Source organism: Phyllostomus discolor, chromosome 13 (assembly GCF_004126475.2).
Source record: "Phyllostomus discolor isolate MPI-MPIP mPhyDis1 chromosome 13, mPhyDis1.pri.v3, whole genome shotgun sequence".
Lineage (NCBI taxonomy): Eukaryota > Metazoa > Chordata > Mammalia > Chiroptera > Phyllostomidae > Phyllostomus > Phyllostomus discolor.
The window spans coordinates 41,222,987-41,248,119 of NC_040915.2; the positions used below are offsets into that span (position 1 = coordinate 41,222,987).

General features: G+C 51.3%; 1 protein-coding gene across 4 annotated transcripts in view; it reads left to right on the top strand.

The window, feature by feature from the left end:
- Positions 1-2,684: 2,684 nt before the first annotated feature.
- GOLGA3 (golgin A3) overlaps positions 2,685-25,133 on the top strand; it is a 32,855-nt gene continuing 10,406 nt past the window's right edge. Inside the window, exons 1-12 of one of the 4 annotated variants that reach the window (XM_036014496.1) lie at positions 2,685-3,009; positions 8,511-8,822; positions 10,861-11,139; positions 13,335-13,447; positions 14,666-15,321; positions 15,738-15,849; positions 16,900-17,206; positions 18,454-18,656; positions 20,557-20,694; positions 22,552-22,713; positions 23,017-23,385; positions 24,404-24,481. In XM_036014496.1, the coding sequence (XP_035870389.1) occupies positions 8,690-8,822; positions 10,861-11,139; positions 13,335-13,447; positions 14,666-15,321; positions 15,738-15,849; positions 16,900-17,206; positions 18,454-18,656; positions 20,557-20,694; positions 22,552-22,713; positions 23,017-23,385; positions 24,404-24,481 (2,550 nt within the window). In that variant the 5' untranslated portion in view covers positions 2,685-3,009; positions 8,511-8,689. The remainder of the gene's footprint in view (positions 3,010-8,510; positions 8,823-10,860; positions 11,140-13,334; positions 13,448-14,665; positions 15,322-15,737; positions 15,850-16,899; positions 17,207-18,453; positions 18,657-20,556; positions 20,695-22,551; positions 22,714-23,016; positions 23,386-24,403; positions 24,482-25,133) is intronic. The other 3 variants (XM_028503577.2, XM_028503578.2, XM_036014495.1) reach the window with 3 other exon arrangements.

Here is a 25,133-nt window from a genome sequence, read left to right on the forward strand (position 1 = left end):
CCCCACCACCAGCCCACGGTTGGGCTGGAGCCCTGCCTGTACCGAGTATGCCTGGCTTATGCAGGGGAGATTCCCACGTGCTCTCTGGCCCCGTCAGCCCAGCACAGGTGCAGCTGTGTCCTTCAGCCTCTCAGCCTGTCCCTAGACCCAAGTCCCTTTTGGGTTCCCAATATCCCCCATCAAAAGGGGGTCAGTCCTGCCCACACCACCACCTACTGTTCCCCCTCCAAGAGGCTACATTTGAGCCCCTCCTGGTCTGCAGTCCAAGCTCCAATGTGAGTGGTCAATCCTATAGGGGCCTTGTTGGCCAAACAAATCATTCTAATACATCAGTGCTAACAGAATGGGAATCACAGACCCAGACCTGAGAGGAGCAGATGGCATCAGTGGGTTTTGCTGCAGGCAAGTGCTCGAACCAGGACAGGCTAAGTCGGACTTTTCCAGCAGGACTCGTGCAGCCAGACTAGCACGTGCTGCCCAGATTAGGCCCAGAAATGCCCAGGTTCTGGGTCAGGATTGCTGCTATGGTGGCCACCAGGAAGGAAGCAAGAGATGAAAATTAACTGGACTTGGAAAGCCCAGAGTGGGCCTAACTTGGCTGGACACAGGGACCTAAACACAGTACTGGGACCCTCCTCACCTCCCATCAGGCAGAAGCAGGTGATCTGGCATTTCCCCCTCGTTCACATGAAAGCCTGTCTTTGGCACCATCACCGACAGGCCAGCCCTGAGCCCATTGTATTTCCCAGCCACCAGCACCCACAGGCAAGTGGGGCAGTTCAGGGGCAGTCCCAGGCAACAGTAAGATGAATGTCAAGTATCAAGTGTTGCCACCAAGAGAACTGAAACCACCCCAGTCCCAGAAGCCTCAGTTGTCCAGGCCTGACCCTGGTGGGAGCCTCAATAAAGCACTGGCCAGGTCTTGGCAACTCCCCTTGCAAGCACCAGCCATGCGTGGGTGGGAACACAGAGGATCCTAGACATTCTCCTTGGTGGGATTCATAGCTCCCTGCAGAATTAGGCCCACCATCCTTGGTGCAGGTGGAGTGCAGCCAAATCTGGCTCTCTCCTGTCTCACTTGGATTGTTTCGGGCTCAATGAACCTATTTCTTCTTCTGTGAGATGGAAACAGTAGAGCACTTAAAAGCTCACAATAGATTGGCTCCATCTCCAGGAAGTTCTGTCTCCTGGCAAAAACTTTCCAGCCCTCCCTTGGGCATGCCATAGTCAGTGTTATGTCTGTAACAAGTATGTGCTCTTTGCTTCTGTTACTTGCCTTTCTTCCCTATCCCTTGGAAAGTCAGCAAAACTGGATGCAGCAGAGATAAGTGGCTTTTGGTAGCATGTCTAAGAAACCAAAGAAGACCTAATATAGAGGGGCATCAAGTGTTCATGACTTGAAAGACTCAACATAGTAAAGGTGTTAATTCTCCCCAAATCTATCTATAGTGCTATTCTAATTCCCATCAAAATCCCAGGAGGGATTTTTTTTTCAAAAAAGATTTATTTTTAGAAGGGAACGGAGGGAAAGAGACATCACTGTGAGGTTGCTTTTCCTATGTGCCCTGACTGTGACCAAAACCACAAGCTGGGCATGGGCCTTGACTGGGAATCAAACTGGCAACTTTTCCCTTTGTGGGACAACACCCAAGCAACTGAGCCATACCAGTCAGGGCCCAGAAAAGATTTTTACAGACAAGTTTGTTGTAAAATTTACATGGACTGGCATGGACGTCAGAATAGCTAGAACAATGAGGAAAGATGATGAAGTGGGAGGAATTCTCTGCTGGATAATACAGCTTTTTGCAAAGCTCCTGGGATAGGCAAGGAGATGGCACGGCAGAGACCCCGGAAACAGACCCAAAGTCTCTGCCAAGCAGCCAACTGGTGTTTGACAAATGTGCCAAAGCAAGTAAGTGGAGGGAGGTCTTTTCAATAAGGATGCTGTAACAACTTGATATCTATAGGCAAAGAAAAAAGAAAAAACCCAAACCTCAAGCTTTATGCCAACATTTTTTTAAAAGATTTTATTCATCCATTTTTAGGGAGGGAAGCAGGGGGGGAGAGAGAGAGAGAGAGAGAGAGAGAGAGAGAGAGAGAGAGAGAAACATCAATGTGCGGTTTGCTGGGGGCCATGGCCTGCAACCCAGGAATGTACCCTGGCTGGGAATCGAACCTGGGACACTTTAGTTCCCAGCCCGCGCTCAATCCACTGAGCTACGCCAGCCAGGGCTCTATGCCAACATTTTTTATGTTACCAGTTTTTTAAAAAGATTTTATTTATGTTTAGACAGAGGGGAAGAGAGGGAGAGAAACTTCAGTGTGCCTCTTACATGCCCCTACTGGGGACCTGGTCAACCCAGGCTTGTGCCCCGACTGGGAATCCAACCAGCGAGCCTTTCGTTCGCAGGCCGGTGCTCTTTTCGCTGAGCCACACCAGCCAGGACCCAACAACTTTTTTTTTTTTTAAAAGGTAAAACGTTGCTGTGGCTCCAAAGCCTCAGTCACTTTTGCTCTAGCGCGCTGGAAGGTTTCGGGTGTGAACGGGCCCGATGTCCCGCCCCCGCACCTCCTAACTACGCCCCCAACGGGCCCACAGGCGGGGAGGGTGGCCACGCCCACAACCTGACAGATGGGGCGGGGCGGGGTCCGAGTCCTGGAGCGCCACTTCCGCCGGAAGCTCAGTTGTCCGGCTTTATTGTGGAGGTCTTGCGAGCCAGGAAGCTGCATTTCTACACGGGGAAGAGCCGCCAACTCGTTTTCTGAAATTGTTTCGAGCCAGTTGTGAGTGGTCTGGATGCTGGCCCTGCTGCCCGAGAATCCCCGGCCTGAGGGCACCTGCTGGAGAGAAAAGGTCATCCTGTCTTCCGGAACGAAGGCAGCGAGCACAGGGTGTTTCCTAGGGGGGCCGAAGCAGTCGATGCGCCCCGCCCCGCCCCGCCCCTGGCGCGGCCACGTCGCCGCTGGAGCCACGGGTCAGCGCTGCCGCCGCGGTTCCTGAGCTCTGGGGTGAGGGTCGCGGGAAGCTTCCTGGCAGCGACTCGCCGGGAAGGGCGCGTGGACGCCGGATCCGCGGCGCGGTCGGCGTGGAGGCTGGGAAAGGGGCGGAAGGGCCTGGGCGGACCCCGAGGGCAGGCCGCGTTCCCTCTGAAGGCGGCGACGCCCCGCGCCAGCCCCGTTCTGCTCCGTGGTAGCCTCGGGGCCCGGAAGCCGGCCTGTGCAGATGCCTGAGGAACTAGCTTCGTGCATGTTTTTCCTTTTGAGCCCTCGGCACTCTGTTCGCGCGTGACGGGGCGTGATTTGTGGCAGAGGTGCCCGCAGCTGCTCTGGAAGCTGCTTAGGAACCTCGGGCAGCGCCGGAGCCCATCTGCAGACTTGCGGTCGGTAGGACAGGCGTGACATGGTGTGACATGGTTAGTGTGAGACCAGGTTGAAAGAATCTGTGTGGCCCTTTGCCTCTCCCTCCACCGGATTCTATTTTTCCCCCCTGTGCTTAGAGCTGTTTCTCTGGAGAGGTGACACTTTCCGGAGCGATTTGGGCCAGGCATTGACACCAGTATGGAGAGGTGAGCAGCTCAGACTTGCTGCAGGTGCTTGTTGAGTGTCAGCCTCGTGCCAGGCACTGTTCGTTTTAGGTCCTGGGACACGGGACCTTGCCCTCACCAAGCTCACATTGTCGTGGAGGGACAGGGACAGCCAGTGAGGGAATTGCCGAGAGTAGGGTCTGGTGCTAGGGAGGGTCTGGGAGGTGACTTTGGAGCCAACGTCTCTATGACGGGAAGCTGGCCGCGCGAAGCTGTGGAATAAGCGCGTTTCTGGCAGAGGGAACGCAAGTGTGACGACCCTGAGGGAGGAGTCGGTTTGGTGTCCTTAGGTGCAGACGGGTGGCTAAGGCGTCATGAGAAGGAAGGAAAGTGACAGGAACGAGGATGTAGCGGAGGGAGGGGCTACTTGGGTGCAGCTCTCTAGTTTATGGTGAGAGGCTTGGATTTTATTGTCATTATGATTGAAAGCCACAGTGGGACATTGTAAATGATACACAGTTGACTCATGGGTTTAAGTGATTCATGGGGTTAAATTTTTTAATTGTCCCTTTTATATTGCAAACGTGACCCTTTATGGGAGTGAGCTCTCAGTGACAGTCTGCCTTGGAGAGTGAGAAAAAGAAATAAAAATCATCTGACATCAGATAGACCTTTTTTTTTTTTTGCTGATTGCCTTAAACAGCAGTATACTTTAAGTGAGAAAGGATATTTTCAGTTGACTTATGCCTATAAATTTTGACAGGCAATAATGGAAAGGAAATAACATTAATGATAATAGCAACCATTTTTTGAGGGCATGGGACAGACCCTGTGCCATATTGCATTTAATCCTGGCAAGAATTTTATATTGTTTTCTCATCTTACTCACGAGGCTGGTTCAGCAGTGTGTCCATGCCCTCACAGCCGTGGTGGCAGGTTGGGTTTGAAGCCCAGATGTCTCCGCCGGAGCCTGTGCAGGAGGCTCCCCAAGGTTCACTCTGTGTGCCGGTCTCTGTTTACTTTCAGTCACTAGTGTGGCCTCAGCAGAAGACATTACTTCTTAAGAAAATTCTGTTTTATCTTTGCCGTGCTGTGTTGTTTCTGATTGCCAACAGTAACAACGGAGATGAGGTGGGGTGCGTGTAGATGCTGAATTCGTGTAGTCTGCCATGTGGGGGAAGCTGGGAGTCACACAGGTGCCTGACACAGCGCTTTCTCAGCATGAGGTCCCTTGTCACCAGGCGGGGCTGAACCTGGAGTCAGGAACACGCCGCACAGTTCTAGGGGAGAGCTTTGCCTTGTGTCTTCCCTCTAGGAAACACGCAGAGTGCAGGTAGCCAAAAATGGAACTGTGATAAGACTGATCTCTTTATTTTTTAAAAAATTACAGAATGGGGTGCATGTTACTAATAACAGCTTCCTAGCTGCCTGACCCTCTTCCTTGTCCTGGTTTGGTCAGCAGTTGGAGGTCATGAGGCCATAAACGATGGATTAAAACTCAGGACAAGTAAAACTCCAACAAGGCCAAGGGCAGGCTGAGACGGCCAGTCCCTCCCTGGCAGGCGGGTGCGCTGCTATGAGCAGGCGATGAGCCCTGCCTCTTGTCCGGCTGCAGGGGCAGGGGCTGCGCGTGACCAGGAGCCATCCTCATGGGGAACCACAGCGAGTCACGGTCTCAGGGCCTCACATTCTTAGGGGGTAGAACTACTTGGGAATCAAAAGGTTTCTTGTTTACCAAGAAACCCAATAAAGGGAATTAAAGGAGTGGAGTATGTGATGGCATCAGGCTGCGAGAGCTGGCACATTTGTCTTTGTGTTTTTAGTAGGACTAGAGTTTTTCTGTATTCGGAAAGGCAGTGTTGATCCTCACAGATGCAGACATTGAATCATTTTTGCGGGGAACCGCTAGCTTGGTCTCTGAGGGGTGGAACTCAGTGGAGCTAAAGATTTAAGTAAGCAGCCTGCCTTGGGCGCCAGCTCTTAAGTAGGGATGTCAGGGCAGACTTGGGGTGGTGGTTTCTGCTTCCAAGGACCTCACAGGGCGATGGAGGAGACGGGCACATGCACAGGTGTACTGTGATGTGCACAAAGGGGGTTTCTGATGGCAGAAGGGAGTAGGCCGGGCCAGGTGCTGTACCTGAGGCCCCAGAGAGTCTTCAGAGCAGCACCTGATGGTACATAGAAAGAATTTGGGGATTTGCTTGGCGGTGTGGGGTAAAGGGTGCCACAGTAGAGGAACCAGCTTCTGCCTGAAAAACACTGAGATCTCGTTGGTACCCCGTCATGTGTTGTGGGGAGCATGGTGGTGATGTGGACATCTTCACCCACGTTTCAAAGCAAATCCAAACATTTTCTCGTTAGGGAACTTGTGGGGGTGGCCAACACATACAGTATGCCACATGCTGTGAGCACGGATTCCATACTGGTTCTTACACATTGTCTGCCATCATCTGTCCCTGCAATGAAGGGGGCAGCTGGCTATCCTGTGCTGGCGTGCCTTTCCTGGCTTTGTTGGCTCTCCTCTGTAGCATCTCATCCTGGCCTGACCAGTGTACCAGCAGCCACCCCAGGGAGTCCCTGGGAGTGGGGCTGCGGAGCAGGCTTGGTGGGCATTGCAATGGTTTTCTCTGGAGCTGGGACCATGGGAATCGGTGATTTTCAGGGAGGGTCCGTGGGGCTTGCAAGTTCAGTGGAGCTTCCGAGGGCCTGTTTGCCTCCCACACACACCCCACCTGGAAAGTCTGGGGGTGAAAGAGGTTACTGGTTACTGAAGACACAAGAATGAGATTGAGAGCTCACTGCGTGCAGGATCACGTTTTCTCCAACTTCAGCACCTCCCCTTCTTTCTCTGATTCTTTCGGGCTGGAGCCCAGTGCCCTTGGATGAGCTACAGTGGATTATAGTTCGTGTCTGCACACATTTCTATCAACAGTTCTTTCCAGTACAAATCCTTTCAGTGCTAGTTTTATGCTTAGTAGTAGATACAAGCTTTTATACATGGTGGGGCAAAAGTAGGCTTGTAGCTGTTTATATGGAAAATAATACAGTAATTAATAAATAATAATACAAGCCCTGGCTGGTGTATCTCAGTGGATTGAGTGCGGGCCTGCAAACCAAAGGGTCACCGGTTTGATTCCCAGTCAGGGCACATGCCTGGGTTGTGGGTCAGGTCGCCAGAAGGGGTCACTCAAGAGGCAACTGCACAGTAATGTTTGTCTCTCTCTCTCTCTATCCTTCCCTTCTATGCTCTCTAAAAATAAACAAATGAAATCTTTTAAAAAATAAATAATAATACAAGAATAAACTGTTTTGCATACTTACAACTGTAAACCTTTGTTTGCCACACCCTGTATTGTTAATAGCACTAACGCACGGTGTCTTTGGCCTGCAGGGAGGAATGTGTGGGTATTTGGAGCTTCAAGTCAGCCCCCTCCCTCCACACCCCAGGTTCGCCCAGGGGGACACTCCCACTACTAGTCATTCACTGCATGGGTGCAGCAGGTGATGAGACCGCTGAGAATACCTGTTCACGGACTGGGTGAAGAAGTGTTCAGAGGCACTGCACCTGGCAGAGCAGGCTCACCTATGTCAGCCCCCCTGGTGAGGACCACTGCCTGGCTTGTAGCCCAACATCAGTGGGATTTGTAAGCTGGAGAGGAAGTTGTGCACAATTTTATCCTGAAACATGTGCAACATAGAACAGTGCATAGGATAATATTTTAAAGGAACTAAATGTCAACATTCCCATAGAAAGAGTAACAGCTAATAACACCTTATTTGTTGACGAGGAAACAAGGTGATAATATCCTCCTCAGCCAGTTCACAAGCCAAAACCAGTCGCCAAACTGGGCAGTTTTGCTCCCTTAAACTTAGCATTGCAGGATGGGCTCAAGGGCACCGACACTGCTGGAAACGCAAGATGGACTGGTCACCTCCTGTAAGATGCTCTCTCTGCCCCCACTCCACAGTGGCCTCGACTCCTGTGCTTCCCCAGCTCAGTGCCCCGTGACCTTGTGCCCGAAGCTGGTTCTGAACAGTGGCCTCAGCACCTTCGTGCTAGGTCTCCGAGGAGGGGAGCCCTCTGAGTGTTTACACAGAAGTCCCTGGCCCCCGGTGGCTGTGTACACTCTAAGTGCCATATTTTGTTGTGTATAATGTACACCTATGTTTTTGGCCTAAACTTTCAGGAAAAAGAATCTTTCATTTTAATTTTTTAATTCAATTTTTTATTTATTTAGAAACAAAATCAATGATCACATTCCAGGGTATTATTTTGCATCTGGATGTCGCTTTCTAGAATTCTACTTTTAACACATAAGCCTAAATACAAGAATTAAAAACATTTAGATATGAATTAGTACTACCCATGTATAATGTGCATCCTTATTTTTTCCTTAAATATTTGGCAAAACAGTGCACATTATACATGGCAAGATATGGTAGTTTAAATAAACAACAAACTCAGTTCCTCAGTTCCTGGACCCCCCCTCAGTGGCCACCTGTGAAAACACATCGCCAGTTGAGGGAGCTTCTCTGCCATGGCAGGACGGTCTTTGGCCGTCACCAATAATGACAATAAGCACCTTCAGGAACAGGCCTGGGTGTGACTGGCTCAGCATTTTATCCTTAAAACCTAGGATGCTGCAATGATTTTTTAAAAGATGTTATTCATTCATTTTTAGAGAGGGGAAGGGTTGGAGAAAAAGGGAAAGGAAAATTGATGTGAGAGCGAAACATTGATCAGTTGCCTCTGGTAGGCACCCCAATTAGCGACTGAACCCACAGCCCAGGCCTGTTCCCTGACTGGGAATTGAACTGGTGACCTCTTGCTTTTCGGGGCAACTTTGCCCCACCTACTCAGCCACATTGGTATCTGCATTTGTTTGTTATACTGATGCGAACGGAGAAGCAAATGTTAATCTTGGAATTGTTAGTTCAAATCTGATAGTGACGTTTCATAATACTTTCTGTTTTCCCTCCTGTCAGGTATCATGATGTTCCTCGGTTTGATTTCAAGCCATTTATGAGACTTTAAATGTCTTCAAAATGGAAAACCTAGTGCCGTCCTTCCAAGGGGACCCCAACTGTTGGTGATGGCAGAGATTGTGCCTGCCCGCAGCTCCCGTGCAGCCCCTGGGTGTCACCCAGTCTGAGTCGTCCTGACCATGGATGGAGCGTCAGCTGTGCAGGGTGGCCTCTTGGAGGATGGATCCCACAGCGGCACCTCAGCCCTCCCTGGCGCCCTCCCGAAGCCCCTGGGCCCGCAGGTGCCTCCGGACCAGCGGGACGAAGCCCAGCGTGAGTCACCGGGCACTCTGTGCTGCCGACACGTTGTCTCTGAACAGGGATGGGCATCGGCTGGCATCTCGGAGGCGGACTGTGGTGTTTAGGACGACAGTTAACTTTTCATTCGAAGTGTGTTGTAGCGATCAGATGAGTGTCTTTTCTCAGTTAACTCCAACTGTAAATCAACGGCCTGTGTTTAAACAGAATAGGAACTGCCCTGCTCTCGGCCCCAGCAGAGCAGCCGTGATGATTTCCCTGAAGCTTCTGTGGGTCTTTCTTACACATCACTGTTCCTGGCTGGGTGTCCTACCTCTCTGATTGGTTGGCTGCCGGAATTTTACTAACTGGGACCCAGAATGGTCTAGTAGTGATCGAAGGATTATCAGGTCACATTTGTGTGTTAGCTGATGGGTTAATTCACTGAGTCCTCATGCCCCTTCCTGGTCATGACACTTAGTGTAGTGTGTGCTTGCAAAAAGTGTGTGTGTACTGATTTACTGGCGGAAATTGCATCCTGGTTCTTCAAAATGGTGTTTAAGCACCTAAAATGGTTTTGTTGGTTACTGCGCTTAAGTGGCCGGTGAGGCCGGTGAGAGCATGGGCCCGAGACGGAGAATCCCAGAGTGGGGCAGATGGGGAGGCAGCCCTGAGGTCCACCACGGAGAGCAGTGAGCCCTGCAGAGGGTCTGCAGTTTACCTCGGGCTCACTGTCCCGTTGTGTGAAGCAGAAGATGGGTGGAGCCTACCTCTCGAGGCCGTCGTGGGGCTGGAGGAAGTGGCCCACATGAAACAGACACAGGCACTCGGGAGGCATCATCATCATCATCGTTACTTGTTTATCCATAGTCAGGCCTGTGTTTGGAAACAAAGTCTTGTTTATTGGGCCTTCTCACTTTTAGATATTTTTAAAGTGCAATATGATGCTCAAAAATTACTTTGTTATATAAGCAGTAAGGTTTGTGAGACTCTCCCAGACCTGTAAACTCATCAGAAAGTGGTATTAACCTGATTGTCTTATATCTGAAATGCAGGACTCCCCTCCCACCCCCACCCCCCGACACATACAGCAGAGCTACAGGGTGGTTTGTGTGGGAGCAGACACAGTCTCAGGGCTGAGGGCAGCCCCCTGGTTCTGCTTTGTGTCTGGAATGTTTTTTATTCTGGTTTTCCTTTTAGAGAGGCATGACCATAAGTCACTGTGTTAGTTGGGACTCACATTTCAAGTGATAGAACCCCATTTTAAATTTACTTGGGCAAAAGAGGGTGTTACGGGTCACTCCCTCCCTCCACACACCACCCTGGTTCTTCAACCTCTGACTAGCTCACCCCCAGTGTGAGGGGCAGGGAGAAGACTAACAGTCACTGGAGTGTATAAAGTCTTTCTTCCTTTCTTCCTTTTGATAAGGAAAGAGTTTTTAAGCTAATGTATAAACAAGTGTATGTGTAATGTGTTAATGGGTGAAACTGAGCTTGATGGGTCATCATTGGATAAATCTTGGGCTTTTACCTGACAGGTGTTTGTCAAGCAGAAGCACACACTCGGGGCTCAACATTGCTGAAATCATCCTGATCAGCTAATCCACCTCTTTGCCTTAGATTTCTCATTTTGGAGGATGAATTTATACTTTGAAATGACTGTGAAAATGACTGTGAGGCTATGGCTCTGATTAGCCCTGCAGTTCCTGATCCCTGTTAGAAACACGGCCAGCTATGTTTTAAGCATTTGTTTTCTTTTTCTGTCTCATTAATACAGACTTTCACAAGATTTCCCATTGGTCGTATTTAAATAAAAAGGAAACGATCCTAAATTCTTCATCCAAAATGCAAAGGTGAAGGCATTCCACAGATGGGGATGGCAGGCTCTGAGTGGCTGAGTGGCCTGTCCCGTGTTCCCGCCCGTGGCGAGGGAACCAGGGCCTGCTCTCCTCCTGGAGTGAACCGATGTAGGGTGTGCGGACTGCTCGTGCTCACATCTCCAGATTCTCTTTCGTCCTGTTTCAGCTGCACATCTGCAGAACAACCTGATGGCCCAGCTTGCCCTCTCTTCCAGGTGCCAGCGTTGAGGCGAGCAGAGCTGTGGATGAAGGAGGAAGCCTAGACATGCCCAGCAAGGGGGACGCCTGTCAGAATGGGCCAACGCCACAGCTCCCAGGCTCGCCATGGGCTGTCAGTCCCCCCGCAAGCCCAGTGGGTCCTGATGCCCCTCCAGGTGTGGCTGATTTCCATGACAACCTAACGAAGTCTCAGGGGACTAGTGCTGAGGGCAGTGTTAGAAAAGAAGCTTTGCAGTCTCTCAGACTCAGTCTTCCTATGCAAGAAACGCAACTGTGTAAGCATCCGACCCCGGCCTCCCCTCCCTGCCCTCCCCCGTGTGCCAGCCGCCACCACCTTCACAGGCTTTTTGCTTCGTCAGTGTGGTGGACTGTGCGTTTATCAGATGGCTCCATTTTGGAGAGGAAGCACACATCCTCGGGGTCTGGCGTTGGCGTTGGTGTTCCAGATTTAAAGGGCCACTATGTGACTTTTGTCATCTGGGATGGGGAGCAGCAGCCTGTAGGAAATGCATCTCAACAGTAACACTTTGGAAGCTTTCTCTTGTGAATTATTTTTATCATCATTGATTTTGTGCTGATCCTGGGACTCTGGGATGGCCAAGTCACAAACTGGCAGCCTGTGAGCCCAAGAAACCTCCAGACCAAGCCCTGGCTGGTGTGGTTCAGTGGATTGAGCACTGGCCTACAAACCAAGAAACCTTCAGACTGTTGTCTGCCAATGACTTTCTCACACCCAGACCTAGAATTGTGCACAGTGGGTCATGTCACACACCGGGGGTTGGGGCGGGGGGCTCTTACCACTCCCCATCCTGGTCGGCCACATTCTCTTGACCCTCCATAGACCTTTGTCAACTGCTGGGTTTGGGGTCCCTGCTTTTTTCCATGGGATTGTGTTGCTCCCACTGTTGGAGGTTTTTCTCACTCACCCCTTCACTGTTGCGTGGACACGGCTGTGCGTCTCCTGCCACACGTGTCTCGTCTTCACGCCTGCAGCATCACTGCCATCACTGCTGCAGCTTCTAGGGCTGCCCCCCAGAGACAGCTTCTTGGTCCAGAGCAACGGGCGTTTTTATTTATTCTGTCGTGTGTGGTCATGTGACTGCCACTAAGGACCCGTGAGAGCACACTGTCCCCAGCCCTCCCGCACCCAGACACTTTCTGTTCAGTTTTTACTGGTCTGGTGGGTGCATCAGCACGGATTGTTTCACTTGCAACTTGCCCTTCCCTGGTTGCGGGAGGGTTTGAGCATCTTGTTCTCTGTTGGCCATTTGGTCATTCCTTTCTGTGAAATGTCTGTTCATACGTTTGGCCCATTTTTCTTTAGGATTGTTTGCCTTTTTCTTCACAGGCATTATTTTTGTTTAAGGCCATACTGTGTTTTAAATTTTCTGTAAACTCATTGTCAACAGTTAAGCGAAGAGACGTCACATAAAAGTCTGGTTCCTGCTCTCCGGCATGCGCCAGATGCCCACGAGGCGCCCATGTGGCAGGGATCTGCTGCCCCTCCTGGGGAGTGTTCACTCATGACCCTGACTCTCGGGCTGTGTCTCTGTTGTGGAACCTGCAGGTCCGGGTGCCCTGCATGCAGCCACTGGCCGCTGGGTTTCTGCATTTCAAACCACTCAAGCCTCAAAAAGAGTACTAGAGGTCTGATAAAAGCACCAATTAGTAATGACGTTGGTGAATTCCTAGTGAAATTCTTGGAATTCTGGTGCTCAGGTGTTTGTTAGGGGTTATTTAAAACAGCAACTGCCTGTTGTCTGGGACTCCACCTCTGAGGGTGGCGTTGCTTAGGAAGTGCTTAAGTCAGGACATTTACCTGCTCTCATCAGCATATCCCCCAGCGTGCATGTTTGCTGTATGTGACGGACACCTGCAACTTGTACTACTGCACTCACTGTTCCCCTTGATTATCTAAAGGAAAAGGTTTGGGTTTAGATACTTTCAATTCTGTTACTGACCTCATATAACATGAGTCATTTTTGTGGGAACTTCGGTAAGCTGTGGATCAAATCCTATCTCCAGATATAACTGCATAAAGCAAGCATGCTTGGTGTGGCACGCCCATGTGACTGGGTGTCATTCCATCAGGACTATTCTCCTCTGGTCCTTCTGTCACCTCAGAGATCCGAGTTAGAGCTTGTGGAGGGCTCCCCACGAGCACCAACTTGGAGTCCAGTTCGTTACTTAGGGGCAAGTTGCCATGTCCTGTTGTATCCGCTGGGTGCTGTGTGGAGCCCAGGCTCCAGGCATGGCCAGGGTGTCTTCTGCCACATGGGTCCCATCTGTGGCCAGTGTCTGGGGCTCAGTGTCTTTCCTTCTGGAAGTAGGCCTTTCAGACTAGATGGCATGAGTTGTTTAGAAGCTAAATCATGTCGGTAATGAAATGCAGCCAGCACAGCTGCTATTTTGATTTGTCCTTTGTGCCTGGTGCTTTATGAGTTTCCAAGAGTCCATTTCCCCACCCCAGGCTCAGCAGAGGCTTCGCTGCCCCTGGAGAAGGAGGAGCAGGTCCGACTCCAGGCTCGGAAGCGGCTGGAGGAACAGCTGAAACAGTACAGGGTGAAGCGGCACCAGGAACGGGTGAGTCCCACTCTTGGAAGAGCTAATGGAGAGCTTCTGTGTAGCAGGCGTGGTCAGTCAGATGCCATGCTGGGATCTGTGGTTCACTTCTCTGTGCTTCTCTGGAAAGGCCATTTTTCTCATTGGTTTCCCCCTTCAGGGATTTTCCAGCAGGGCCTTGGTTCCCACCCTGTCTGGTTCTTCTTCCCTTGAAACAAGGGCATTCCACCCTGGAATCTGCCATTCGGAGAGCACAGAAAGCCAGCGCACGGGTGTCACTGCTTTCTGCCCTAGAGCAGCCAGCCAGTCCTTGCCTCCAGGCAGAGGTGGCTTGTTTGCACATGTTGGCGATGCCTTGGAAAACTTTAGAGAGTCAACCAAAAATTATAATTTATAAAAATATAAAATTATTAAAATAGGATTCAGAAATTTGAAAAATACAAGTATTAAAAACCAATAGTTATCCTAATAAGGCCAATTATAATATTAGTGGGAAAAGATCATGTTTATAAGAAAAGTGGTAACTATCAGCCCTGGCTGGCATAGCTCAGTGGATTGAGCGCAGGCTGCGAACCAAAGTGTTGCAGGTTTGATTCCCAGCCAGGGTACGTGCCTGGGTTGCAGGCTATAACCCCCAGCAACTGCACATTGATGTTTCTCTCTCTCTCTCTATCTCCCCGCCTTCCCACTCTAAAAATAAATAAATAAAATCTTTAAAAAATAAAAAAATGAAAGAAAAGTGGTAACTATCTGAGCATCACATTAAAATGTCAGTAAAGGTGGCCAGAATTTGGATGAACTCTCTGTAACTTCCTCTGCAAGCAGTTTTGAATAACTGGAGGGAAACCACTCATTATCTGCTAAGTAATTACAGATATAAGCTAGTTCTAATTCAGTAGAACTTCTTTTTATAACTTGAAGAAAAAATTTAAGTCTATCCAAAAGTATAAAAATGGGAGAACAGCCAGGAAAATATTGCAAAGGAGGTGTGATGAGGAAGGACTGGCTAATAGCTGTTTTTAATTGTAATCAAGTTGCAGTCATTGACAGTGTGCTTAGATGGTCCCTGGATGTGACGCAGGGACAGTGAGGCTACAGAGCACAGTGGGCTGGGGCGGAGCTGGGCAGGGGCGGTGCACACGCAGGGGGTGCTGTCATCTGTGCAGCCTCTTTGTGGGCAGCACAGCTTGAATGCTGTTGCTAAGTTCAAACGTACTCCTGCTTTTATTTCCTTCTCAGTCCAGCCAGCCTGCAACTAAAATGAGGCCTTTCAGCACACTTGATCCTGAACTCATGTTGAACCCAGAAACCTTACCAAGGGCCAGCACCGTGGCTATGACAAAGGAATATTCTTTCTTGCGCACCAGCGTGCCTCGGGGGCCAAAGGTAGGCAGCTTAGGGCTCCTGGCACATCCTAAGGAGAAAAAAAGCTCCAAATCAAGCAAAATTCGGTCCCTGGCTGATTATAGAACTGAAGAGTCAAATGCTGGGAGTTCGGGTGGAAATGTTCTGGCCACAGACTCCACCAGGGGCTCCCTGAAGCAGAGCCGAAGCAGCATGACGTCAGTGGTGTCTGAGGTCAGCCTGTGTCCTGAGGCCGACGACCTGGAGAACTCCTCCCTGACTGGAGACAACACGTCTGAGGCCGATGGGAATGAGAGCGACAGCTCCTCCTGCAGTGGCATCTCCACGCGGGGCGTGCACCGCCTTCCCGTGAACCGTGCCGGCATGCGTGAAGCCTCCTATGTGGTCAACGGCCAGGAGATTGCTGCCAGTTCCCTGGGCCAGTTCCCATCCATCGCGGATGTCCTTCAGGCCGCGGCAGCTGAGCACCGAGACCAAGGACTGGAGGTCAATGGGGAGACACGGAGCCGGACAGACAGCATCTGCAGCAGGTGGGCACCACGCAGGACCCACTCGCCCGGGCAGGGGCTGCAACACCTAACTTCTCAGTCCTTCACATTTCCTCGACACACATGTTGCTCTTTAGAAATGGAACTAGAGCTATCCGGTCATCGTTTGCAACGCTAGGACATTCTCTCCTCCAGCGTTTCCTAGACCTGCCTACAAAAGCCCACGGGAGCTCACCTTGGCTTACATCTCCACATGGGGATTCCAGCCAAGGGGGGCTGAACATGCCCGGCTGTGGTGGGGGTGTTTCCTGACAGCTCTCCATTGGAATCGTTTTCCTTACTTATTTTCAACTGCGGGAGAGCGGCAGGGATGTGTGAGGTTTGGAGAGTGTGGACAGATGTGAAGGTTATGATCACTCGTATTCTCACCACCTGACTACGTGTACCTTTTCCCCCAGCGTATCCATGGAAAGTTCTGTGGCTGAAACTCAGGATGAGATGTTGCAGGTTCTTAAAGAAAAAATGAGACTTGAAGGACAGCTGGAAGCCTTATCCCACGAGGCCAGTCAGGTAAGGGGTGCTTGGTGGACACGTGTGCTGTGTGCTTTCTGATCATTGGGTAGAGTCTCACATGTCCTTACAAATACAGCAGCAGCAGCAGCCAGACCTTTGTGCCTACGTCCTGTTGGCCTGGTCTGTCCGCTCAGAGGCATGTGAGCTTCCCTTTGGCATTTCCCATGTCTGCCATCTCTGCCTGGGTCAGCCTGCAGTATTTGCTCACCCTGATGCCAGATAACCAGCCATGCTTAAGAGTCAGATTGATTTGGCTGGACCTCACTTTTTTCTGGCATGATAAAATTGTCATCTTTCCCCTTGAACGCTTTTTGCTGTGGGTTCTTTTTCTGATACGAACTTTGCTTTATTTGCTTAGCATATTCCTAAAAATCATTTTCTACTCAGGAGTTCCTGCACACCTGATAGGCCGACTTCCGGATGGTGGAGCTCATGCCCTTTGCTCCTGTGGATGTGCCCTGCTCTCCCTGGGGCTTCTCAAGGCCCTGCTCTCCTCTCTCCTGCTTTATCCTGTGGACAGTGGCCTCTGAGGGCCTGCCACCCAGCCCAGGATGGTGCCTTAGGCTGCCCGAGGCCCCCACTGGCCCTATAGGGTCCCTGTGTAGGAGCCTCTCCCTGACGATTTATTTTCCCAGATCTGAACCTGGTTCTCTGTCTTTTGAGGATCCCTCAGGGCTCCTGGTACTGTGTGTGTGTGTGTGTGCGCGTTTTGGGGGGGGGTGCTTGTGAGCTTTTTGTTTCTGAACAAATATGCTGTGTGAGAGGTGAGCAGGTGCTGCACAGCCCTCTCAGGGTGCACCTGTGCAGCACCACTCTGCGGAAACAGGCAGGTACATGGTCCCCTGCCCCTGGCTGTCTGGATAGTGCGCCTCCTCTGGGGGGGCCATTGTGTCAGACACCTGGATAATTTGGAAATCAGTGTTTTCCTGGAAAGCCCACCTGTCTGCACCTTTCTTTGTCTCACTGGGTGGTGTGGCAGCCTCCTTAATGCACAAGGTAGAGGTGACTGGATCTCCTGACTGGGTTGCCTTTTGGCGATCTTTCCAGGCACTTAAAGAAAAGGCAGAGCTGCAGGCACAGCTGGCAGCCCTGAACACGCGGCTGCAGGCACAGGAGGAGCACAGCCACAGCAGCCAGCAGAAGCAGGACGCGCTCACTTCGGAGGTGGACACTCTGAAGCAGTCATGCTGGGACCTGGAGCGGGCGATGAGCGACCTGCAGAACACCCTGGAGGCCAAGAACGCCAGCCTGGCATCCTCCCACCGAGACCTGCAGGTGGCCGAGCAGCAATACCAGCGCCTCCTGGCCAAGGTAGAGGAGATGCAGAGCAGCATGCTCAGCAAGGACAGCACAGGTGCGTGTGCGACCTGGTGTCTGCGGGTTGGGCTCGGCAGTGGGGTGCACCTCAGGTGCCTGCTTTGGACACTGACCTGTTGCCATATGAATGTGCTGGGGGGTTGTACTTCCTTCTGATTTGTACATGAGGGCCTCCTTTTCTGAATGGGGATTATTTCTGGTAAATTTCTGCATGTGCATCAGGGTGGCCTAGGTCTCAGATGTGGGCTCTGACCCTGAGTCAGTCGTCAGAGCTGCCTGCTTATTCCACAGAATGACAGGTCTTATTTAAAATATGTAAAAAAACAATAGGTTGTGGATTAGTAAACCTTTATTATTCCTACCTTAAGTTCAGCTGTGGGTCTGGCTGGGTCCCTGTGGGGATCCTCTGCAGAATGACATGCAATACCGGCGTCCAGGGAACCTGGGTGCAGGCCCCAGACCCAGCCAGTCGCCAAGAAGACTGGCTGTCAGCTCAGGACACCTCAGCGTCAGCCGGGCCTCGGCCCCTCCAGCACAGGCTGCAGGCATAGATGAGCCCCTTCTGGCCGGGCGGCTGTGGGGCTGCTGTCAGCACAGAGTCTTGGCCGTAAGGCGTGTGACGCTAGGTTTTAGGTCTGATGACATAAAAGAAAAAGTGACGGACTGCTGTCACCTTGAAACTAGAAAAAAACACAGCACAACTGAAAAACAAAACGGTAGACTGTTTTTAGTTTTTTGAGCATTCTGCGTACCCAGTCCCTTAAGAAAATTATAAAATCCAAAAAGTTCTGAACTCAAAAATGATTTTATAAATCTGGGTTGCAGGGCCTGACCCGACCAGAGCTCATCAGGCAGTGGATGGACCTGCACTCACGCGAGGCTCAGTGACATGTTTTTTGCATTTTTGTGCTTTTTCGGGTAGTTTGCTATTTAAAAAGAACCCGAAACACTGTTTTGTTCCTACGTGCAAGGAGGCTGCATTGTCTTGTAGAATAAACGTGTATTAGTTGAGCCTCATTCTGTGAGTCTGGTGCTGATGCATCAACGCTATAGGTGATGCTGGGTGTCATAAACAGACACATGTGACAAGGACCAAGTGATGAAGTATTGTGACAGGAAGCTAATCCCATCCCCAGGAGACATGGCTCAGCACTGCAACTTTAAACATCACTGCTGTGTGTTTCGGGAGCCTGCAGGGTCCCTGCTCTGTGGAGAGGCCGTCCTGATCTGGACCTCCAAGTGCAGCTGTGGGCTGGCCTGAGCACTGTGCTTTCTCGCCTCCAGTGCATGACCTACGACAGCAGATGACAGCCTTGCAGAGCCAGCTGAGGCAAGTGCAGCTGGAGCGCACGACGCTCACAAGCAGGCTGAAGGCATCCCAGGCGGAAATCGCGTCTCTGCAGAGCGTCAGGCAGTGGTACCAGCAGCAGCTCGCATTGGCCCAGGAGGCCCGGGTCAGACTGCAGGGCGAGATGGCCCACATCCAGGTATGGCCCCAGCAGGGCTGGACAGCTCACACTTCGTGTTCCGTGTGGAGCAACTGCTTTTCTGTAAATTAGAAAGACTTCTGCTTTTTGGATTTCTCTGGTGCGCTTTTTAAAATATCTGCTAACCAGTCATGTAGCCCATACTCACCCTGTACATAAGCGTCTTCGTGACCTTCTGACACAGGGAGTGTCACAACCTCCGCTTCACACATCTAACCCTAAAATACTCCTCTCTGGAACTGTGTCCCCAGTTCTGACTGCTAGGACTCGTCGTCCTCTGAGGGTGACTTCTGTCCTGTGAACCTAGTTCCCAAATCTGAGTCTGCCCGGTCTCTGCTCTCCTGTGACTTGTTTGTGACACGCACGGGGCGCAGGCATGCCTTCTCTTCCCAGCGAGAGCTTCTCCCTCTCAAGATGCCTGATCCCCAGGTTCTCCTCCCTTTCATTGTGTTAGGGAGCCGGCACACGTGGGAGCTGGCACAGGTGCACAGTCACGCTGGGGCTGCGCCCTCTGAGCCATGTCTTGCTCTGGAGGACCCAGAACAGCCGGCACGGGCTGAACTGCTCTTTGCTCTGGACCTCAGGGCTCTCGACTAAGTGGGTTGACCACGAAGGTGCCACGTGGCACCTGTGTCAGCCTCAGGCTTCTTTTTGAATTTAACTATGGATTTTGTTCCCTGCCCCCTTTTTTGGTCCAGATAAAATAATTTACATTAATTAAAACTTTATTTCCCTGGTAAAGAGTGTGAAATACTAACTCGACCAAATGTTCCTTTTTTAAACATCTAAAGTCTACGTATGTACAAAGTAGAAACTCTCTAAGTTTATATCTAAGCTAAAGGACCACATAGACAAGCATTGGTTCTGCTTACAACATAACTTAAAAATACATCATTTTACAAGTTACTGTAATTTTGAAGCTATGGTACATTCATTTAAATGAAGCATAAAGTATTTAAATATGCCAGATTTTTGTATCTGACAAAAGTCAGAGATGGAGTTGGGAAGATGAAAACAGGAAGATTTCCGGGAGTGGCAGTTTGAGAAACGTAATTGCTGTTTACAAATCCCTCTGGGACCCAGGTTCAGCATTTCCCCCCTTTTCCTAGTCACTTAGACCTGTTCCCAGGGCCATCCAGCAGGGGGAGAGTCAGGGTGGTCTTTACTGTGTCATTGTCTCCAGACACAGTCCCCTCAAGTGGTGCCCCTCTTGTTGTAGTGGCTTCCCTTGAGGCCCTGGGACTCGTGTCCTTCTAGGAGCCTTGTTATTGGAGCTGGAAGTGTGTGCTCAAAGGTCCAGTTGCAGACCCTTGCGTCCGCTGACCCCTTCTCTGGCACTGGCATGTTCAAAGCTGGGTGCCTGCTTCCCCAGGAGACAGTAGTCAAAGGAGGCCTGGCTGATGGCCTGGGCCAGGCCCTGGGCTGGATCCCAGGAATGGACAGGGTCAACCTGGTGTGCCCAGGACAATCTGACATGGAGACTGGCAGGGCCTGAAGTGTGTCTCGTCACAGCTGGTCAGTTCACCGACGGGGCAGATCTCCAGCCCTGGCTGCACCTGTCGTCTAGGTAAGGCCCCCTCACCTTTGGGGCTCAGGATGAGCCTTCAGTGGGAACTTAGGTATAAATCTTGCCACAAACTGCACGTTCTCAGAGGAGTAACCTCTAGCTCCTGGGCCGCCTGCCTGCCCCTCTTAGGCACACAGGGCCCGTTGCCCCTAGTGTCAGGTTGTCCTGCAAGAGGGTGGGCAGACGCCCTGTGTGGTGGCTCCTCAGGAACTGGCCCCTCAGGGGCCACCAATGGGCAGAGTCTCACCCTGGCAGCCTAGGGCACAGGCTGGTCTGCACTTGTAATCTAGTGCTGGAAATCTAGCAACTCTCTGCCATGTGTTTTCTTTGCAGGTTGGACAGATGACCCAGACAGGCCTCCTGGAGCACCTGAAACTGGAGAACGTGTCCCTGTCCCAGCAGCTGACAGAGACCCAGCACAGGTCCATCAAGGAGAAGGAGCGCATAGCCCTGCAGCTCCAGGGCATCGAGGTGCGGGCCGGGCTGTCCCACGGCCGCTGCCTGTCACTAGGGTTTTGTTTTTGTTTTTTTTTTTTGTTTTGAATTGGGCTTTTTTTGACTCCGGTCAAGGCTAAGGAAATATACAAATACATACATACACATGAGTAATACACACATACATTTGTATGTCTTTTATTTTTTACTTTTATTTTTTTAAGAAATATATGTCATGTTCAGAAGTTGGGTAGTTTTGAATGTAGGGGAAAGAGAACTCATTTCTTTTTTTTTTTTCCAAATATTTTTATTCATCTTCAGAGAGGGGAAGGGAGGGAGAAAGAGGAGAGAAACAGCAGTGTGTGGTTGCCTCTTGCACGCCCCCCACGTGGGGATCTTGTCTGCAACCCAAGCATGTACCCTGGCTGGGAATCAAACCAGCGACTCTGGATCACAGGCCGATGCTCAATCCACTGAGCCACACCAGTCGGGGCTGTATGTCTTTTAAAGTATTGAACAGCCTACAGTGGTTAGGTGTCGGGATTCAGTTCCTCACATTCTCTCATGCTTGTCTCCTCTGGCCTGTGGTGGGTCTGGGTCCTGGCACACAGCCCAGTGGCGGGTGGTGCTGGGCAGAGAGTGAGCGGGAAGGAAGGCGTTCAGTGCAGTGCATGTCTGAGAGCATCGCAGAGCCCAGTGGCAGCAAGTGTCTCCTTGCCCTCAGCCTTTGTTACTCTCCTGCCCAGCAGTATGTGCAGGGTCAGGGTCAGGGTCAGGGCGGTGGGACGCAGCAGCTTGGTCTGGGACCCAATACCTGTCCTTTTTTCAAGCTGTGACACCTGGATGATTTCTTGACCTTTCAGAACCTTGTTCTCTTCTCTTTTTAGTCTACTTTTATTTTTACTTTTATTTTTATTTATTTTTAGAGAGAGGAGAAGGAAGGGAGAGAAGGAGAGAAACTTTGATGTGTGAGAGACACACCAATCAGTTACCTCTCACATGCCCCCTACTGGGGAACTGACCTGCAGTCCAGGCACGTGCCTTGACTGGGAATCGAATCTATGACCTTTCATTTCACAGGCTGGCACTCAATCCACTGAGCCACACCAGCCAGGGCCTCGTTCCCTTTTTATAAAATGAGAGAAGAGTACCTACTTCTTGGGAGAAATCAGGCAGAGAAAAGGGCATGCAGCATCACAGGGGTGGGGCGTGGCAGTCTTGTCACTGGCCTTCCAGTCACCCCAAAGACCGGTGTTCTGCCACTGGTGTGGCTCCTTTCTCCTCCTTCTCTGCACATGGCCCTTGTCCTCACAGGTGACCTGGATGAGGGGAGAGTCACATTGTGAAAAACATGCTCTTCATGGGCTCTAGCCTCAAAGAACTGGAAAATTCTAAATTATAAACTGACGTTACTTTCCCTGTGAAACACACCTGGATGTTGGGTCTCATGTACAGAGTCAGATGTAAGGGTTCCCATATTGTCCCACGACCCTAGTCTCTGGCTTTACCAAGTGGTATCCGGATCATCCTGTGACACAGGATGTTCCCTGTGTCACACCCCAGGGTCCTCATCTTCATGTGAGAGGCAGTGTGAGATATCATTTGTCACTTTATCCCAGGTCCTCAGACAGTTGTCTGCTTGCTTCTCCTTCCAGCCAGGCCCGAGGGTCAGCACTGGGGAGGACTGTGGACAGAGAGCAGGCAGAGAGCCTGTTAGTGGGCAGTGGGAGGTCACCAGCCTTTCACTCTGGTGGCCGTTGGCTCCTCCGTTCACAGGGCATGGGCAGACAGTGATGTGGATTGAGTTCCATAACCACTGGGAGGGTGTCCTTTCACTTTGCTGGGGCACTCAGGTTATCCTGTTTTTTAAAATGCACTCTCTTCCGGCTCTAGGCTGACATGTTGGACCAAGAAGCTGCCTTTGTGCAGATTCAGGAGGCGAAGACAATGGTGGAGGAGGACCTGCAGCGGAGGCTGGAGGAGTTTGAGGAGGAGAAGGAGCAGCTGCAGAACGTGGCGGCCTCGGCAGTAGCCCTGGAGCAGCAGCTGGAGCAGGCAAGGCCCTGCTGCAGCCCCATTGAGATGCCTGGACCACACACGGCTGCCTCGTGTGGCTGTCCTTGCTGTGTGCATTGGTGCTGGTCCACCTATCACATTCATTTCAGTGTTACACCACCAGACCTGGCTGCTATGGCAGACCTGGCCAAGTGCTTACTTCTGCAAGTGTCCTTGTATGCCAGACTTTACTTTTATGTACAAGATGCTGCAAAATGTCCATGCAGGTTATCTTCAACCTGAACAGGGCAACAGTAAAAATTCCAGAGTGGGTGGTCACACTGAATCTGGTCCCTTTTCCAGGTGAAGTTGACTCTGCACCAGCGAGACCAGCAGCTCGAGGCCTTGCAGCAGGAGCACCTGGACCTGCTGAAGCAGTTTACCTCGACCCAGGAGACACTGCAGAGCCGGGAGCAGACCCTTGGCGACCTGCAGGAGCGCTACAATGAGCTGCAGGCCCGGCTAGAAGAGCTAGAAAGTGAGGCCACCACCAGGGATGACACCATCAGCTTCCTGCAGAAGGAGAAGATTGTCTTGGAGGTGGCTTTGCAGGCGGCCAGGAGCAGTGGGGAGCAGCTTGATGGAGGAGCCAGACGCTTGGAAGAAGGTGCTGAGGAGACATCGGAACTTTTGGAGCAGTTGAGACAGGAATTAGCCGTCAAGTCCAGCCAGGTAGTACCATTTGCCATCATTTTGTACAAGTCACAGTCACACATGTGAGCATCGATGTTCAGGGTTTGGCTCTTTCTTTAAACCCCATTGTACAAAGGTGAAAGTACACCCAGACTGAGGCCAGGGCTTCACTGGGGGAGGACCCGTTCCCTTGGTGGTAGGCTTCCGGCCCTCTAGGTGCTGGGCATGTACAGGCCAAGAGCCAGGGAACAATTATGTTTGGGCTTTGAAAGTAATCTACCAATAAACACAGTTTCTGTCCATGGAATGTGTGGAGCTCAGGCAGGGAAAGTGTGTGGAACTTTTGTCTTTTCCCTCCTGTGTGCCTGAGCAGTGGACCCACAGCACACAGCAGTGCGACAGACTGGTGTCAGCGGGCGAGGTGGGCAGGTGGCCTGAGTGTCTGGTTGTGTGGATGTCACCTAGCACCCACTCCTGGGAGCCGTGGTGCAAACAGCTAACACAGCTGGGCGTAGACAAATGTTAAAAGTACGGGCAAAACAAGAAAGCCGCAGGATGTGCAGAACTAGAGTGGGTGTCAGGCAATAATTTTGTCTTCAGGTCCCACTACATAAGCAACAGGACAAGACAAAAAACCAACGGCACTTCCCTTTTGGGAAGTAAGATCGAGGGAGGCCCGTGTTTTCTCTGCGGACAATGACGGAGCTAAGTTACTTCCTAGGGCACGCGGAGGGAGATTTTCAAACCAGCAGGGATGGGGTTACAGCACGTGTGCAGATTCTTTGAGTAAATTGGAGTTTGATTTTACTGTCAGTAAGAGGGACACCAGCGGATAGTTGGAAAGCTCTGGAAGAGACAGTCATTGGTATGAGGCATTGTTGCTCATGCTTCCATTTTGCCTGTGGTGTTATTAACCAGGTCACCGGTGGCTGCACCTTGGATTAAGGTTATTATTTTTAAAACAGTGGGTAGGAAGTGGGGTGGCATTCCTGTCCCACTGGGAAGTTGTCTTTCCTGCCCTGACTCGGGCACTAAAGTGCGCACATGTCCCTCGTAGGTGGAGCACCTGCAGGAAGAGACTGCCTCTCTGAAAAAGCAGACACAGAAAATAAAAGAACAGTTTCTTCAACAAAAGGTAAAGTTGAGTTGTTGGTGTTCTTTACATGAGACAAGTATGTGCACACAGTCTTATAAGTGGTTTAATCACATCACTAGGTCGCACTGATCAAGAGCAAGGTAGCGAGCCTCTAGATGCCTTCAGTTTTTAAAGGCACTTCTTGACTCTAAGACGTGCCCCTCCCCCTCCCATAGAAAGTCTCCAGAGTCAGGTGTGTCCACAGTGGGGCTGGTGTCCGGCCGCATCATGCCCTGTGGTCACAGCAGAGAAGGTGCGTCACCCCTGCACAGGCTGAGTTTCTGTTTAACGCACGCTCGGAGAACAACACGGTGACCCAGCGTTGACGTCAGTCTTGGCGCACCCAGAGTGCATGTCGGTTCGTGAAGGCCATCCGTGTGGGGGGCATGAGAGAGTGTTGCCGGCACACGGTCTGAGCAGGGTTGGCCCCTGAGGGCGCGCCCCCAGTTGTGTGGGCGTTGCTGCCAGCCGGGAGCACGGCTCAGAGAGGGAACGGCCGGACGCCCAGGAGGATGGAGGCCGGAGGTGCCCGCACCTGCCGTAGCAGCTGTGTGCTTCACCAGCGCGTCAGGGAGCAGAATAACGGGGGCGTCTCAGTTGATGGTGTCTTCAGTTTTTGGCAAAGTGTTATCTTTATTTAGCCCCAGACAAG